The 17,416-nt window shown below is 45.2% G+C and overlaps 1 protein-coding gene across 4 annotated transcripts in view; it reads right to left on the reverse strand.

The window, feature by feature from the left end:
• The window catches only part of LOC111141167 (retinoic acid induced 14), a 147,980-nt gene that overhangs the window by 48,005 nt on the left and 82,559 nt on the right, over window positions 1-17,416 (reverse strand). For all 4 annotated transcript variants that reach the window (XM_022493535.1, XM_022493532.1, XM_022493533.1 and 1 more), the window contains exon 3: window positions 6,782-6,912. In XM_022493535.1, coding sequence (XP_022349243.1) covers window positions 6,782-6,912 — 131 coding nt within the window. The remainder of the gene's footprint in view (window positions 1-6,781; window positions 6,913-17,416) is intronic.

Consider the following 17,416-nt stretch of genomic DNA (forward strand, 5'->3'; position numbering starts at 1 on the left):
TGTGCCCCACATCGGGCTCTCTGCTCAGCAGGGAGCCTGCTTCCCCCTCTCTCTCTGCCTGCCTCTCTGTCTACTTGTGATCTCTCTCCCTCTGTCAAATAAATAAATAAAATCTTTAAAAAAAAAAAAAACCCAGTGTCTTATGTTACTTTAACATAATTGACCTTAAGCCCAAATTTGTCATTTTATTTTGTGCCCAAGCATTACGTATACATATATGTACATGTGTGCCTGCTAGGGGTGGGAGGTGGGGTGGGGATCACCATGGCTCCCTGGGCCTTCCCTAACCCACCTGGAACCCACCACTGGGTACAGCCTGTCAGAAAGCTGGGGGCTATGGAACCTGGGGTCTCAGTGTGGAATGTTAAAACAGGAGTTCTCAGTCACCTGGGTGCTTTAAAAAACTCCACACCTTCTGAACCCCCCACCTATCACATAGGTGTGTTTGAGGGTGACGTCAGCATTTTCAAAGCTGTCCAGGTGATTCTGGTGGCACTGAAACTCCAATAAGCTCTTAGAGAAGGGAAGGAAACCGTAATTGTGGTGTCACTGCTTTCCTTTTCAATGTGGGAAAGGCTCTATTCATGCTATGATCAACACCTACACTGTCCTCCTTGACCCCATACCCACCGCAGTCCACCCCATCCACTTCTCAAGGCCACCTGACATCGCACCTCAGGCAGGAAAGGTTTCTGGGCTACTCCGGTGAGGCACCATCTCTCCCCAGCTCGAACCCCTTACAGTTAGTATTTTGTAGTTCGACACCTAATCATCATCCCATGTTTTCACTCGTCTTGTCTTCTCCGACACTTGTCTTGTCTTCTCGTAGATGCTACGTATTTTGTGGGCTAAGGTGATTTTTCTTCCTTCTTTTGTGTACGCTTACAAGAGTCTGGAATATTTTACATGCAGGAAAGGGAGTAAGTACCTCCCAACTGGTAGGTTAATTGAACAAACATTTGGGCACAGTGGCAGGTAGGAACAGAAGTTTTATCACTTTCAAAAATCTATGTGACCCGAAGCAAAGTTGATATGCAATAGAGCGATTAAACCCTTCAGTTTATCCCTCTGTCAGATACCAATAGGTTTTATAAACGATCTAGGGTGACTTTGCCTGGAAGGCAACTTCCCAGAGAAGGAGGCTGCGGTTAGGCACCAAGTATGTAGCAGTTTTAGGTAAATGAGTTTGGCGGCCCTCTGTGAGAGCTGGAGAAGGCAGCCCAGACAGCGTGATTTGCTGTCTATGACTGAACTGCTGTATCCCTACTCTGAGAAAACAGGAAAACAGTGCAACCAGCCTCCAGACAGAGAAGCCCTTTATTGTCCTGATTTGAATTCAAAGACTACCTCCCCTATTTTATATTTTAGCTCCACGGAGTCCTCTATAAACACAAGCACAAGTTTTTGCTTTCAAAACAAAAAGATCAGGTTTCTGAAATGTGGACCACGTATCCACACCCTATATATGTCTATACACACATGCCTGGGTGGTATTTCTTCAAATACCATAGTCCCAGCAGTGATTTTATTTAGTCTGGTTGTTCCTAAGGCAAACATACATAACTTTAATTAAATGCATATCTAAATGTGGGGGAAAGCATCTTGAAGCAATTAGGCTGTTCTATGGTAAGAGGTTTTAGGGCAATGATATCCTGCCACTTCCTCACCTCCACCATGGAGAGAGAACAGATGGGTCAGGGAAGCCAAGCCTGACCCCATAAACACAGGCTGCAGCTATAATTCTCTGCCTTGCTCTATTGTGTTCTCTTCTGACCCCAGACAGCACCCTTCTTTTACTTGTTCCTAAATGAATTCCAGTCATTCGATTGCTTTCTTTTTTTTTTTTAACCCCTCTCTGATCAGTTTTAGAGGCAGAAAATTTTCAGACAAAGTTTCTTCGCTTTCCCTAAAGGAAATGTGGCAGAAAGAAACTCAAAGTCTGAAGAATTATCAAAGCGCCCTTCTGGTCATTGACCTTGGGTTATGGAGGCTTCTGGAGAATGTCCACCAAGATGGTGGCCATTGCCACCTCATTATTTCCCAGGGTTAGCTGGTTCTCTAGTTAGTAAAGGCTGAGTATTTCTCTCTTTCAATTGCACTGGAAGCGGGGAGAAGGGCAGCTTCAGGTTCTGCTGTCCACCAGAATAGTTCTTTCCCTCTTGAACCCCAAGTTAATCTACTCCTAATCAATTTACCCATGAGTTATCACTAACAAAGAGTGTTTTCTCCATAAGTGTCATGCTGAAAAGACACGTCCACAAATACTGACTGAATGCCTCTTCTCTGCCCGGAACTGTGGGAGACCCCAACACAACAACAAAAATCACGTGATCCTTGTCCTCAGGGAGCTTACTGTGTTATAAGGGATTCAAGCCTTTCAGACAACAAAGGGTTTTTTTTTAAAGCTCTAGAGCCTTTTCTGTTGTTCTTGTTCTTTCCGTAGAATAAGTCAAGTTGTAATCAAGATTCCAGGATTTCAGAGAGAAGAAAAATTTTACAAGGACTGAGAACATCAGAGCAGAGGCCTTCTGGACTGGACACCGAACCTGGGCAAAGGAGGGGACGGCAGGGAGCCAACAGCCCTGCCTCCAGAAGAAGGTCAAGGACAAGAGTAATGGCAGTGGAAGGCAAGTGGAGTCATGGCAGGGCCAGTGGTAGGGCCTGGAAAGCCCAAATCAGGACAAGGTTGTCTGGCAAGAGGAAAACATTGTCCATTACTGAACAGAACTATAAAATGGGTTAGTACAAAAGCTTGTTAGAAAAGAGGCCTCCAGTCTAATTGGGCGGGAGGTGGATAAGTCAAAGAGTAAACCCAAACGAGTAGGCAGAGGATGAGGCAAGGACCTAACCAAGTGTGTGCCTGGCCTTACCTATGGAGACAGCTGCCAACCCCTCCATACACGTCCACAAACGAATGCTAAGCCAGCAAACTCCACGGGGCCAGTGCAGCCAAGAGTTTCAGCAGAGGGGACCCACTGCCTCGGCCTGCCACGGACTCAGTTACTGGTCTGCGTGCTAGCCGACCAATGCATGTGGCGAGAACGGGATAGGACAAAGGAGAAGTCTCCACAGCTCGAGAAAAATCTTCAAACGTGAGGGAGACACAGGTGTACTCGGGCAGGAATGCACAGATTCGACTAACCCAAATATGGAAGTGCAGACCTCCAGAGGTGAGGGGACAGGAGCCAGGGGAACAACACTGCTTAGGGTTTATGTTACAACGGAGCTCTGGGCCGGGCACAATTCCATGCCGCCAAAGGGACAGGAGGCATGGTGTCCAACCCCACAGCGCCCCCTTCTTCTGGATACCAGAACTACCAGGTTTGAATGAAACTATGAAGTGAGATAGACTGAACCCGGTGGGGCCTCTGACAATTCAACCCTTGCAGTTATCACTTAGCAACTTTAATCATCATAAGGACTATGCCAAGCAGAAAAGTTAAATATTAACAGATGATTATTTATGAAAAATAACAGATGATTATTTATGAAAAATCTTCCACTGAAAAAATAATGAAAGACCTTCTCTTCCTTTTTTTAATAGTTCCTCTAACTTTCTACACAGAAGTCATCAAAGCAAAAAAAAAAGAAAAAGAAAAAAAAAGCAGACTTGTAATTATGAAGGCAAGGGTAGAACTTAGAACTGGTTCTGGAGTTAATTCAGGGAGAGGCAGATCCCATGAGCCTTGGTTTTACCATCTGCAAAACAGAGGGGGTGATTTTGGTCTAACTGCCGTACTCACTGCTGCCATTAAAAGGTAAGAGAATGGGGCGCCTGGGTGGCTCAGCCGATTAGGCATCTGCCTTTAGCTCAGGTCATGATCTCGGGGTCCTAGATCAGGCCCCACATCGGGCTCTGAGCTGGGAGCCTTATTCTCCCTCTCCTCCCTGCTTGTGCTCTCTCTCTCTCTCTCAAATAAATGAATAAAATCTTTAAAAAAGATAATAGAATGAAGAACTGATCTGTGTTACGGCAAGGATGAACTTTGAAAACCTTACACTTGGTTAAAAAAAAAAAAAAAACCCTCAGCCAAGGGGTCCAATAGCATGATTCCATTTATATTAAATCTCCGGAATAGGCAAATCCACAGAGACAGAAAGCAGATTAGTGGTTGCCAGGGGAAGGGAGGCAGGCTGAGGAGGGTCACTGCTTAGGGAGCACAAGGTTTCCTTTGGGGACAATGAAGAATTTCTGGAACTAAAGGTTGATGGTCACGCAACACTGGGAATGCACTTAATGTCAATGAAATGAGCACTTTAAAATGGTTAAGATGGTAAGGTTGATGTTATGTATATTTTCCCACAACAAGAGAGAGAAATGAACTACCTGGCCATCTACTCGACCCATAATTAACATCTTATTAACAAAAGGTACAAATTTATTAACGTGATCACAGTTGTGGCTAAGCTGCTAACCTAAATTTTCCACCTTCTTTTTTGTGAGTACTGTCTTGGACAAAACTCTCAGAAACATCTACCTGCCGTCTCTCTTGGAGGGATGTAAGAGACTGTGGGAGCTGGGATCCGCAGGAGCCCAGGGAGCTCGAGCGGGACAAGAAGCAGACAAGAAGAGTCCAAAACTCTCACGGCAGGTTTAGGAGTGTGGCCTCTGCTGCTGACGCTCAGAAGCCCGGACTCCAAATGGGGCTTCCTGGGGGAAAAGGGTAATACGCCTTCTAGAAATCTTTTTTGAGTATCTGTAATCTGAGCAGGGGGCTAGATGGTGTCACTATAGGGATGAGCTACAAGGTAAACAGACCCTTTTGTCAAGGAAATTACAATCTAGACTGCAAGAGGGTTAAGAACAAAGCATTATGTAAGGTTGAGTAGGCAACTCATTCAACAGGATCATTGCCCCACCCTGCCTCCTGCATCAGAATCTACCAAGACATGGCCCTGGGCCCCACACCCAAGACACAGGGCTCTGCAAAGTTGGGAAGTCAAACTCAGGCTGATGGCGAGGAGCTCAGCCTGGGGCTTCGGTGGAGAGCACGAGCCTGGCTCTTAGGGAACCAGACTCCAATCCGAGTGAGAACACTTCCCTCTTCCCCTTGCATATCACCAAGCCTGACCCCCAACAACAGAACTGGTGTCCAGGCTGTGGGACTCAGCGGGTTCCAGAAAGAGGGTTTCATTGACAAAATTTTCAAATGTGAGGCTCAATCTTCTCCTGAAAATTTGCCTTTTTTTCTCACTATCTGTCAACCAATCTAGAGTCAATCTCGTCTCTGGACGATGGTGCTCTCTGGTTGAACTGGCATGGGATGCTTTAAAAAATACTGATCCCTGGGCCTCTCCGTTGACGAAATGTTTCTGAACATCTGGACTGCCTGGGGCATCAGTATGTTTTTAAAGTACCCCACGTGAGTCTCGGCCAGGAGCTGCCAGGATCGAGAACCCACTCATCGAGGAGAAGAAAGAAAGGGAACTGGCTTGATCAGGTTCCTACTGGGGGCCATCGCCAGCTCTTTACATAGGGTGCCTATAGCTACGAGGTGCCCCTTTTCTAATCTCTTGGACCCGTTATGCCCGCAATCATAATGGGCCCTAGAAGTAGCGCTCCACCTTGGAGGGACAAGTGATTAGGAACAGAAACCCCAGCTTCCTTACCCCTTGGATTGGGTAACTCTCAGGCATACCTGGAACCTGGGGTACGAACACTAGTTCTGCAAGGGGCCAGAGAGTCAGTATGCTGGGGTTTGTAAGCCTTAACTCCTCCGACCTGCCTTTGCAGGGCAGAAGCAGCCACAGCCAATGCTATGTAATGGATTTGGCTATACCGCCCCCCAAAAAACTTTATTTACAAAAACAGACTGTGGGCCAGAGGTGGCCAACCCCTCCTCTGAGTCTAAAAAGAGACTCCCAAAGGTCTTAGCAGGATGGGGTTCCAGCTGCCCATAGCAGGAGCCCGTCAGTAACAAACCATTGGGCTTTCAGGCCTTTCCTGTGTGCTCCTGGGAGCGCTGGCTAGAGAAACAGCTCACACTCAAATCTTTGTCTCAGAACCTGCTTCTGGAGGTGCCTAACCAAAGTCAGGATCTTGTTTTATATTCAGAATCACCCTAGTGGTTAGATATTATCATCTCCCATTGAAACTGAATAAATTAAGATTCAAAGACTACACGACTCATAAGTGATGAATTCCAGATTAGAAGTCTGCTTAGCTACAAAGTCAATGACCTCTCTACAATATGACCAGAGAAAGCATGGATACAAATAAACACACACGCACGCGCACACACACACACACACACACACACACACTCCCCTTAAACAAATCTATAATTCTAATTATGGCAGGCAAGAGTACCACCAACGGCAAAGTATAATGCAAAATTCACACTACTCATGTAATCACTGATCAACATTAAGGAAGGGGTTTTAAAAGAAGTAACAATATAAATAGTAAGGCCTGAGGGTTATGAAAAAATTACCCTCTTTTATGCTGTTTCTAATGTAGGACAGAATTCCTTCCCCACGTATCACTTGGTTGCAATCTGGTTCTATTTCGTCTCTGGTGCAATCTTTGGTTACACCTGAAAACAAATACAGCCACTGACGGTAAAGCCCAGTGTGCAATTTGGAACTTAAAGAGACAGGAACCAATTGAAAATATCCTCCTACACATTTTAACATGAGGGGTAGGAACGGGAGATGACAGTCATTTCACAAAGTCTCCTTCAAGGCATTTGTGAAGTTCCCTCATGGATCCCAAGGACTCCAGAGAACACTCTCAAGAAGCCAGAATCGCTACAGTTAGCAACCAATCTTTTGAGCTTACGCGGTCTTGCCCTCGCTGTCGTGCTTGGTGGCACTGGCCCCCTTCTTGCCCAGCAGGGAGGCCACCTTCTCAGGATCTCCATTCTCCACAGCCTGTAGCAGCCGGTCATCATTCTTGTTCCACTCGTTGGTCTGTGGAGCAAAGGGGAGACGCAGAGCTGGTGAACAACAGTGGCCACAGTCACACTGACCAGCAGGACCCCGGTCCTCCCGGTCCCCACCCTCCCGTCACTGAAATCAAAAGCTGTCCCCAAATCGGATACCTTCCCCTTCACTGGGGAGACACTCAAGAAGACCGGTTTCCCAAAGGAAAACATCAACAGTTCAGTGGAACAGCAGCTGGTCAGCAAACCCTGAAATAAAGTCCCTTCTCAGTGAGGCTGGGAAAATGAAGCCACTCGAAAAGACCTGGAGGCAAGTTTACACATTAGCTTGTTTGCAGCTAAACTCTGACAGCTGGCTCCTCAGGATACTGGCCTTTGACCCGGGCCACAGCTCACTGGGCCCATGGTGTTACAGAACCAAACCGGCCCACAGCCCAAGGTTACTCGAGGGTTTATTTACACACAGCTCTTCGCCTGTTTTCATTGCCACTCTTTCTGGCCTGTTCCCTGGGCCTTGACTTTTGAGCTACGTAATGATTTTAAGTAGCTGTCTGGGCTACCAACTCAACAAAGTATCATCAGAAACAAAACTTCGGGGCGACTGGGTGGCTCAGTGGGTTAAGTCTCTGCCTTCAGCTCAGGTCATGATCTCAGGGTCCTGGGATCAAGCCCCGCATCGAGCTCTCTGCTCAGCGGGGAGCCTGCCCTCTCCCCTGCCTGCCTCCCTGCCTAATTGTGATCTCTCTGTCAAATAAATAAATAAAATATTAAAAAAGAAAGAAACAAACAAACAAAAGAAACAAAACTTCTTCCTGAGTGACCTCTTAAACATCAAGCTGCTTGGAGCAAAGCCTCCACCAATGCCAAGCCCAAGCCTCAGACAGAATCATTCTGTGAATCACGGCAACAATAAAGCTTTCATGTGCATAAAAACTGGTTTTTACTCTTACAAAGGAAAAGAGGAGATCGCCATACAAAAGCAAATGGGCCTTGAGTAGAAGAAGGCCAAGAAGTTTCACATGTGAAAAGGAAGCAGTGAGCCACTGAAGCCTTTGGAACAGAGGAGAGAATAAAATCAGTCACTGAAGAAGAGTCATGGAGAGGTGTAGGAGGTATACAGGATTAATTCAGGGAGATGAGATCCTGGGGCACATCCTGGGGCCGCTGGGTCACTCTGCGGGCCGGCCTGCCCTCCAGATCTCTCCTAGTTAAGCCTACTTTCCAGCCCCCCTTTCTGTGGATACCAGCACCCTTAGAGAGATTCCTTCACCCTCCCCAGAACATTCTGCAGGGCTCTCTTGCTTCCTCGTGATCTCTGAAGATCAAAACCTCCAGGCATTTCCTTTTAAAGGTTTGCCCATGGACCACTACAGGGAAGCCGACAGAGGAGATACTGGAAATTTAACAGTTAACAAAAAGGAAATTTTATAGGACTGCAACCTTCCATGGCCCAAGCAGCATGTTCCCAATCTCTCTGCACTGACGTAACTGGGAAACCCAACAGGGCTCCACTTTCTGAGACAGCAAAGGTGGGTCTACAAGATGTCCCAGACACCCCTCCAACTCCAGCCTTAAAGAAAGCCACAGGTCATGGAGGAGTAAAACAGAGGTGCACAAGGTTAAGGTAAGGAATCTGTTTCAAGGCTCAGGACTGGGCCCTTCCCATTTCTGAGGACTCTGTCCTCCCCAGAGCCACCACTAAGTGCGAGAACATAGGAATGAGGGAATAGGCTGATATGATAATCATAAGTCTGTCCTCTAGGCTGCATGAACTAGAATTCTAGCAGTCTAGATTGATACATCCATGCTATGGACGTTAAGTCACCCCAAACCTCTCAAAGTTGGGTCAGAGGGCTTCGGGAGTGCAGGAGGAACAATAGAAATGATCACCGCCCCGGTCTTTCAGCCTCCCCCCACCCCCAGCCCTTTTCCTTAACCCTTGACTCTCCTGCCAAAAGGATGTATGCCCAGGTCACGTCTCCACAGGTAACCCGATACCTATGCAGGAAACAGAAGTATCAGGACCCCCCACGCCATACCCTCCAATCACCAAATACCCTACCACATATGGACGTGAGCCCATGTCCTACCTTGGCCCGATAAAAAACCCCCACCAACTCCCTCCCAGTGCGACTTCCTCGACTTCCCCTTTCCTAGTCGCGGAACCTCGCCTGAGAGTGCCCACCACCTCCTCCCGGCAGGACTTTCCTGGCTCCCCTTCTCCCGAGCCCTGAAACTTCGCCAGAGAGTACCTTTAATAAATCTTGCCTTGCGCCCACCTTGCTTGGTGTTGTGTTTACCTTGCCTGTGAAACTTTACACTCAGTGCCTCAGTTTCCCAGGGCTTTGGACCAGATGACTAATCTGATTCCTCTAAAGCTCAAAATGCTTAATCTATAAATGCCCGCCAACCAAACTCTGCTGGAGATTATTCTCGAACAGTATTGTCTTGGTTCATGGAAATGTTTTTTATCTGTACTGGATGAACTAATAAGCAAGTTATCCTCACCCAGAGAGGATTTTGTTCCTCAGGGGACATGTGGCAATCTGGGCAGACATTTTTGATTGTTGTGACTAGATGCTCCTGGCCTCTACTAGGTGGGGCCAGGAATGCTGCTAAACATTCCACATGGCACAGGACGGCCCCTCACCCCACCCCAGCAAAGAATTATCAGGCCCAAATGGTCAATATCACATTAGCCACATATGGCTCCTGAGCAGTGGAAATGTGACTTGTGTATCTAAGGAATTGAATTGTTAAGTTTAGACTTCAAGTGCCAGTAGCTGGAGGCTATCGTACAGGACAGCACAGCTCTACATGACAGCTCTCTAAATACTTTTAATAAGTTAAGAACGCATCTATGCCAATGTCATCCACACTTCTGCAACTATCAATACACTCTCAGAGATGACATTAGGTTTTATCTTCAATGATAAACCAGACATCCTACTGCAGAAGAACACAAAACATAGAATGGGAAGTTTTACTTAAGAACAAAACGTAGCAAACACCAAGAAACAGACTGAAGTTTATTTCCCCCAGACAGCATTTGACAAGCCAAAACAAAACAAAAAAATTCATCAAAGTACATTCAGGACCAAAGGTTCCTATCTACGTTATCCCAAAGCCACATTATTAGTGCTGTCTTTAAATCCTTCCCTAAGTTCAACTGACCAAATTAAAACTGGATTGGGAAGATCAAAAGGATATTAAGCCTCAGAGGATATGACCAAAAGTACTTAAGCAAAGAAAGGCCACATGAAAGGATTTTCCTTTTCAGTGCTGCTAAGGCACTCAACTCGGGTAAAGAAAAATCTGGTTCTACGGATTCCCTAAAATTAGTTACATATGGATATTTAGAGAGTTCAGTTTCTAGAGAACACAGCAAGAAAGATGCCCCCCCACATACCACTGGAGGACAAGGTCAATGGCACATCCCTTGAGATCTAAAATTCTTCTCTTTTATCTAGTTTCTCCTTATTGCAGGCCAGAAGTTACTTGTCTGTTAGAACAGATGAGATGGACAGAAAATGGGCTACCCACACACAAAGATTTAATAAATAATCCACACCACCATTCAACCTGTCTGTGCTGCAGATGGGGTTCATGGTAAGCGGCAGGAAGGAAACAGATGGGTGCTATACATATTGGCCTTAGAGTCTGAGCCAAGAGAACAGTTCAAAACAAACCAGGAAGGCAGGAGCAAACCTGAGGAAGAACTGGGGGAGAACACAGACCACTGGATGGGAAATGAGAAAGAAGTAAGAGTTTACTGTTAAAATTCTCCCAAGTATGCTAAAAGTGGAGGCAAAAAGGTCCCCAACTTGTCTTCTAACCCTCTAACCTCTCTCTAACCCTCTCTCTAACCTCTCTCTAATCTCTAAATCCAGATTCTGAAATGACATTACCCAGACTGTCAGCCAGCACTCACAAGGAGGTGACGTTAACATGACTGAGCTCTCTAGTCCTGGGCCAGGCAAGCGGTGATACTTGTAAGCATTCTGATATGCACGGGCTGTACCATGTTTCTTCCAGAAAGCATGGCTTTCAAGGTGCTATCACCTTCCTCTCCTAAACCCGTCCGTGGAGATCATCCCTGTATTTTCTCTCATAAAACCATTCTACGCAGTGCTACATTCCACACCAAAAATTCCATGGCCATCACAAGATGAGATAAAACAGATGTTTAATAAATACTTTTAATGTTTGTGCTCTGTGAGAATCCAGAAGCAAATTCTTCTCTTCCCTCTATTCCTCCGCTGAGTGGTACTAAACTGAAACCAAGCATCAAAAGTTATCTTGGCCAATCTACTGTCTCACAGGAGGGCTGGCCAGAGTAAGGTTGTGATATTGTGATATGAGAATTATAGATTTGGTTCTGTCCCTGGTTCCTAGCACTGGAGCTTCTAAAATCCATGAATTTCCCAAGTGATGGGGCAAAGTGTATCTTTTGTTATTCATAATAAGCCCCCTTACATGAGCTAATGGTATTAGGGGCTGGAAGCCCCTAAATAGCTTCAGGATGGGGACTGGTTGGCAGGGGAATCAGCCATGTTATTAGAGGGTTAGAACACTGAGCCCTAACTCCACCTCCAGGTTAGAGACTGAGTCAATCAGCAATGGCCAATGACTTAATCCATTATGACTATAAAATGGAACCTCCACAAAGACTTAACCCACTCTGAAGCCAGAGGGTTGAACTTCGAGGTTGGTGAACACATTGGGGCGCTGTGGGGAGGATGACACTGGAGAGGGAGTAGAAGTGTTGCACGTACGCACCCACACACACATCCCCTATCTTGCCCTGTGCATTTCTTCCATTTGGCTATTCCTGATTTGTATTCTTATAATAAACTTAGTAATACTAAGCAAAGTGCCTGAGTTCTGTGAGCCGTCTCACAAATGATCAAACCTGAGGAGTGGGCTGTGGGAACATCCCCCACCACCACCACCGACTTTATAGCTAGTTGTTCAGATGTCCAGTTGGCCCAGGACTTGCAAACAGTATTTAAAGCGGGAGCAATTTTGTGGGACTGAGCCCCTTAACTTGGGGTCTGACGATACCATAAGGTCATTAGTGTCAGAACTGAGGTGCACCGGGGGGACACCTTGTTGGTGCCGAAACAGTTGGAGGATTGGTTGTGGGTACAGAGAAAACCATTTGGTGTCTGAAGCAGATCATATGATAGGTGAAGTTGAAAATTTTGCCATAACAACCCAACGTAATTCATTCATACTCTAGAATCGGGACAGGCTTCTAGATCCCATCACCACACAAACATCCCATTCCCCCCTCACCACTTCCCATGGAAATCCCCTCCTTTAAATGGCACTCCCTCCCATAGAGCCGCTTAGCTCTGCCTCCATCCACACTGGGCTCCCGGTCCCCTCAGAATGGTGCTATCAACCTGCAAGCGGGTTCATCCCACATCTACAAAAAATGAGCTTGGAGAAAAACAGCAAACATCAGATGCTATCATATTTAATAAAGTTAAATGTTTTACGAGACTTTTGATAATGTATACATCCTGGGTGGTGACATAAAATGTATATTTTTATTGGGGAATCCCAAGAAAACACATCGGATGCCACTGCTTTAGAATGCTCTGTCATCGCATCTGCCTAAGAAAAGGTTTCCTTCTAAAGCCTACCCGGAGCCCTGCAGGCTCTTCAAGCCTTAGGTGGTAGCCTCTGTCTGCTTTTCTCCTCCATGGTGTCTCAGAGGGCCGCCTACTCAGCTGCCTGAAGCCCACAGTCTAGACTCGGTGAAATATTGTGTCCTTTGTTCCAGAGCTCGGTGCCTGCTTGTTTTTGTTTCCCTGTCTTTGGCTCCCTAAAGGCACTGACAACAGCCTTTATTTCTTGCCCCTCTGGTACCTAACACATGCTCGGTAACTGATTTTAGCTGGAATACCCTCCTCTTCCTTAACCTAAATCTCTCTTGTCTTAGCAATTTTTTTTTTTTTTTGCAATTATTAAACTTTCATTCTTTAGCAAACAACTATTTAATCATGTTTTGGGTTTTTTTTTTTTTTGATAGGCTAAATAAATCCAACTCCCTTAACTATTCTACTCCCTTAAATATTCTAAAGCCAATTGTCCAATATTTTAATCATAGGCACACTTTCTCCAAGCCTCTTCATAACCACGAGCCGGGTCTTATCAATTCATCAGGGTGAACCCACTGTCTCCCAGTCACGAGAATCACCCATGCCTCATCCTGGAGACGCTGATCCCCGAGATCTCAGTCAGCGCCCTGAACTCAGGTTCAAGTGTGCTCTTTGATTCTTAGTCCAAGTCTGGGGACAAGTGGAAATTATGCAAAGGCTACCCACAGAAGCACGAAGGAAGGGGGTGGGAGACGAAAAGAATTCTTTACTTTCTCCTTGTAGGACTAAATATTTTGTCTCTCACAAAAGCTTAATACATACTATGCTTTCCCTGAGAGTCGTACATGCAACTTGTGTCTAAGATGTGTAGAAGAATTTTAATAAAGGCATTACTCATAACAGGCAGAAATGAAAAATAATCAAATGTCCAATAACAGAAGAAATATTAAAACCTATCAAGCAACAGAAGGAATAAAGTACAGCAGCACACAACAGGGACGGAGAAAAAAACAAGATGGCTGAAAGAGCACGACATAGAACACTATAGTTCGCTATACGGAGACGTGGGTGAAAACAGGGAAGACAGAGCCCTCTGGTTAGGGATGCGTGCTTGGAGGGTAAACTGATGAAGAAAAGCAAGGACGAGTCTGCCTTAATAGTCAGAATAGGAGTTGGAAGGGAGGCCATCTGAGGCGGGAGGGACACCTGGGAGTATCCTAGGGTCCTGTGCTCTAGCTTGTGACCTGGTTAGAGGTTCACTTGTTAAATGCTACATTATCGTTTCGTGCACTTATCTCTATATGTGATTTATTTCACATACTCGCGCACGCGCACTGTTTAGAAAGAAGGCTTACGGTTCCCTTTCTGGTCAAATCAACAGAGCACGGAGTGCCTCTGGACAGTCTGTGTTCTACATACGCTGTTTCCTCGTGTCTAAAAAGGAAGGCAGCAGCCTGGAGCCAAAATATGCTTCTGAAAGAGGTCTCCCCGATCCCTTTGAGAATCTGCTCAAATTACGGGCTCTTCTCAGAATAAGGCACAAACAAGCCAGAGCTCGCACACAATTCATAAGGGTCTCTGGCTTAAACCCTTATCCCCAGTCCACCCATAAGCGAAAGCCAAAAACTGCTGGTGTAGAATGAGAGACGGCTTCAGAGGTTGGTGCTTTTGAGCTGGAATCCCAGCTCCCCAGCTCCCCACCTCCCCCTAAGTGATCTTGAGCAGGTTATGGGCGTTTCCTTATCTGCAAAATGGGAGGATCTCGCTTCCTTGCAAATTATCCAGAGAATTAAATGTAATGTAAATGAAGGGTCTGGCACAGACTAGGCACTCCAAAAATGGTGACTATTATTATTGAAATAGAACTTCTGCCCTGTTTCTTCGTGATTCATGCTCTATGAATCTTTTAGTATTTACAGCTTAGAAATGATGGTCCATTACCCTTTCAGACGCAGGTAATGCCTTCGTGCAAATTTAAATTTGTAAATTTTCTACTGCAGTTCCTAAAAATAACATTTTAAAGGGCCCTAGAGAAAACATTCGCAGACATGAAATTAACTATCTTATTGAACATGGCTCAGCTTTCCAGGAGACTGTTTAAACAGATGCTGGTTCAACAGAGCACATTTAGGCCACATTTGCAAGATCAGGAAGCCATATGTTATGCTCCGGAGACATGTGTAATGTGTCAGCTATGAAGGGCAGCACGTGGGAAAGGCAGACCTTACCTTCAGTGTAAGCTCCAAACATTCCTGCTAATTTATCACAAATGAGATTTTCAATGGCTGGCCTCTAAGTTTCCTATTCATCAAATCATTTCCAAATGATATTACTTGCTTACGAGTTTTCCCTTGAAGCTCGGCCTTTGGAAAGCCTTGCCTGCCTCCTGCAAGGGTAGCAGACACCATGTTGACCGCGTGATGAACGCTGAGTCTTTGGTGACTGGCAGTGTCTGCTGTCGGCCAGACATGGCATCACCTTCTTTTATTTTGGTTTAATCATTAGGAAGTGAAAAACCAGTGGAAACTCATTGGTCACAGACATCCAGCTAGTAGGCAAGTTTGAGTTTGGAATAGGTCAACCCAACCAAAATAATCCCGGGGCACAGAGCAATCTCAGAAGAGAAAGAGTTTCTTTGACTTTCTGTAGGAAAGACACTAAAACCCTAATCATCACCAATTAGCACAGCTCCTGTTGTATGGCTGTGCTTTGGGAGCCATCTGGACGAGCTTATTTGAAAGATTATCTTTGGAAATGATGCATTTCTCCCTCTAGTTTACGAAGTGCAGACTATTTTGCCAATATAATCAGGAAGATGAAAGTTACACAAAGTAGACCGTGTTTTCACTGGAAAGTTTTCAGATTAGTACCATCCAGAGGGAAAAAAGGAAGAAGAAGAAGAAGAAGAAGAAGAAAAAGAGCACACCTTCATATTTTAGGACAGAGGACAAGAAACCAGCAAGCCACAGGCCCAAATGATATTTTCTCATCAGCAGTATAGAAAATTCCATAGCTGTTACATTCATTCATTCACCCAACAACTATTTTGTACTTTTTAAATAGTTGGCATAGTCCTTCCTGAATTTTCCATGTACATAAAATAAAGCAATTGAGAAATATGCCAACAAGACAAAAAAAGGATATGAGAATGATAAAGTGAGCCACACCGTGAATCACAACAAAAGAAGGGAGGGTCAACTTCATGTAGGCAGATAGGGAAGGTTTTTTTTAACTGGATAATGAACTATGCCTTGCTGTGGGTAATATTTAGGTTAATGGAGAGAAGATGAGACATAATGATTGAAAAATACAAGAGATATTCAGTAAACAGTGAGTTGATCCAAGAGAGGCCTTGGAATCAATGGAACAGCAAGAAAATTTCCAGTCCATCATGACATAAACACTAGACCATTTCACAGAGCCCAGAAGTTTCATAAAGAACTTTCCAATCATGTTAATTACTTCAGACCAATATTTATGAAGAAGAAGTTCATCTAAAATGGGTTGGCCCTCTCCCCACACCTCTACTTTAGATTATTCACACACACAGGTCACACATCTCTGTCACCCACCCTGAAATCCATCCCCTTTCCCATAATGGACTGTGTCAGTGATTCCTGAGGTCTTTTCACACAAACACTAAATTCTGTGTCTTGGACATAATGCATAATTCTAAGCACCTCCATCCAGAAACAGGCTGGTCTCTCTGCCCACCCCTTCACCAGGTACCCTACTCCCATTTCCCACTGCCCCTAGCTCTTCCTAGCAACCTGTACCAGGTTAGTTCCCCTAGTTAGGCTCGCTCATGTTTCTCTTCCACAGCACTCAGTAGAACTGTAATTAAGTAGTATTTCTGAAGTATCTTTAGAGGTCTGCAGACTGTCCCCTCCTCACTGGAGTAGGAGTTCCAGGGCATGGCCAATGGCCAGCATCTGTCTTGTTCACCACTAAACCCCTGGCCTCCTGCCCACCCACCGCCTGCCAGATGGTAAGGGCTCAATTCAGAGCTGTTTGTTGAACAGCTTTGTTTTCCCCCTACTTCTTAGGAGCCACTATAGATTAAACCCTTCTCCACTGATGCCTTTGTCCCAGTCTACAAATGTACTGAAAGTCTCCATAATCCTATCAGATTCGTTTCTTTGACTACACTGACCAATGTTAAAATGTTATATTTAAAAATCATGTCACAAGCTATAGTGAGCACTGTGAATTGTGTAAGACTGATGAATCACAGACCTGTACCCCTGAAACAAATAATACATTATTTGTTAATTAAAAAAAAAAAAAATCATGCCACAAGAGGTAAAAGCAGTCTAATGGGGGTAGAGGCAAGTCTGGCAATAGGTCAAATCACCTTTATCCTTCAGGGGAAAAAATGATTCTAACCCAAGTCAACGGAGTTGAAGCACTCATTTATGTGGTGTTTGGGGGACTGCGAGAGGCCAGAAACTCTGGGAAGTCCTAGGCAGAGAAAGATGGATATGCAGTAACCTCAGCTCTAAAGAAGTTCACAACTATTTTTTTTTAAACAATTGTATTAATTTGAGAGAGACCAAGATGCGGTGGGAGAAGAAGTCCACTTGTTTTCTGGCTTCTGTTTTCTTGGGGAACCAAGAGATGAAGTGTGTGGGGTCCATGGTGGGCTACAAAGCTGGAACGATGTTCCCAATAGCTTTGAGGGGACTGCTGAATGAGAAAGAAAACCCGCTTTAAATGAATAAAGGGGTTTTCAAGCAGTCCCGGAAGTCCAGCCAAGAGTGGGAATGGCAACTCCATGCATAAACCAATTGGTACTGTTGTGTGATTTTTCCCTAGAAGCCCTGGGAAGGACAGGAACAAGGGGTGGTTAGCTTGATGACTGAAAACTGGAAAGACAGGTAAAGCAGACATTCGGGGACCAAGAGCACAGGGGGTGCCAGTGAG

This window comes from Enhydra lutris, unplaced genomic scaffold (genome assembly GCF_002288905.1).
Source record: "Enhydra lutris kenyoni isolate GAN:26980312 unplaced genomic scaffold, ASM228890v2 scaffoldscaffold5, whole genome shotgun sequence".
Classification (NCBI taxonomy): Eukaryota; Metazoa; Chordata; class Mammalia; order Carnivora; family Mustelidae; genus Enhydra; species Enhydra lutris.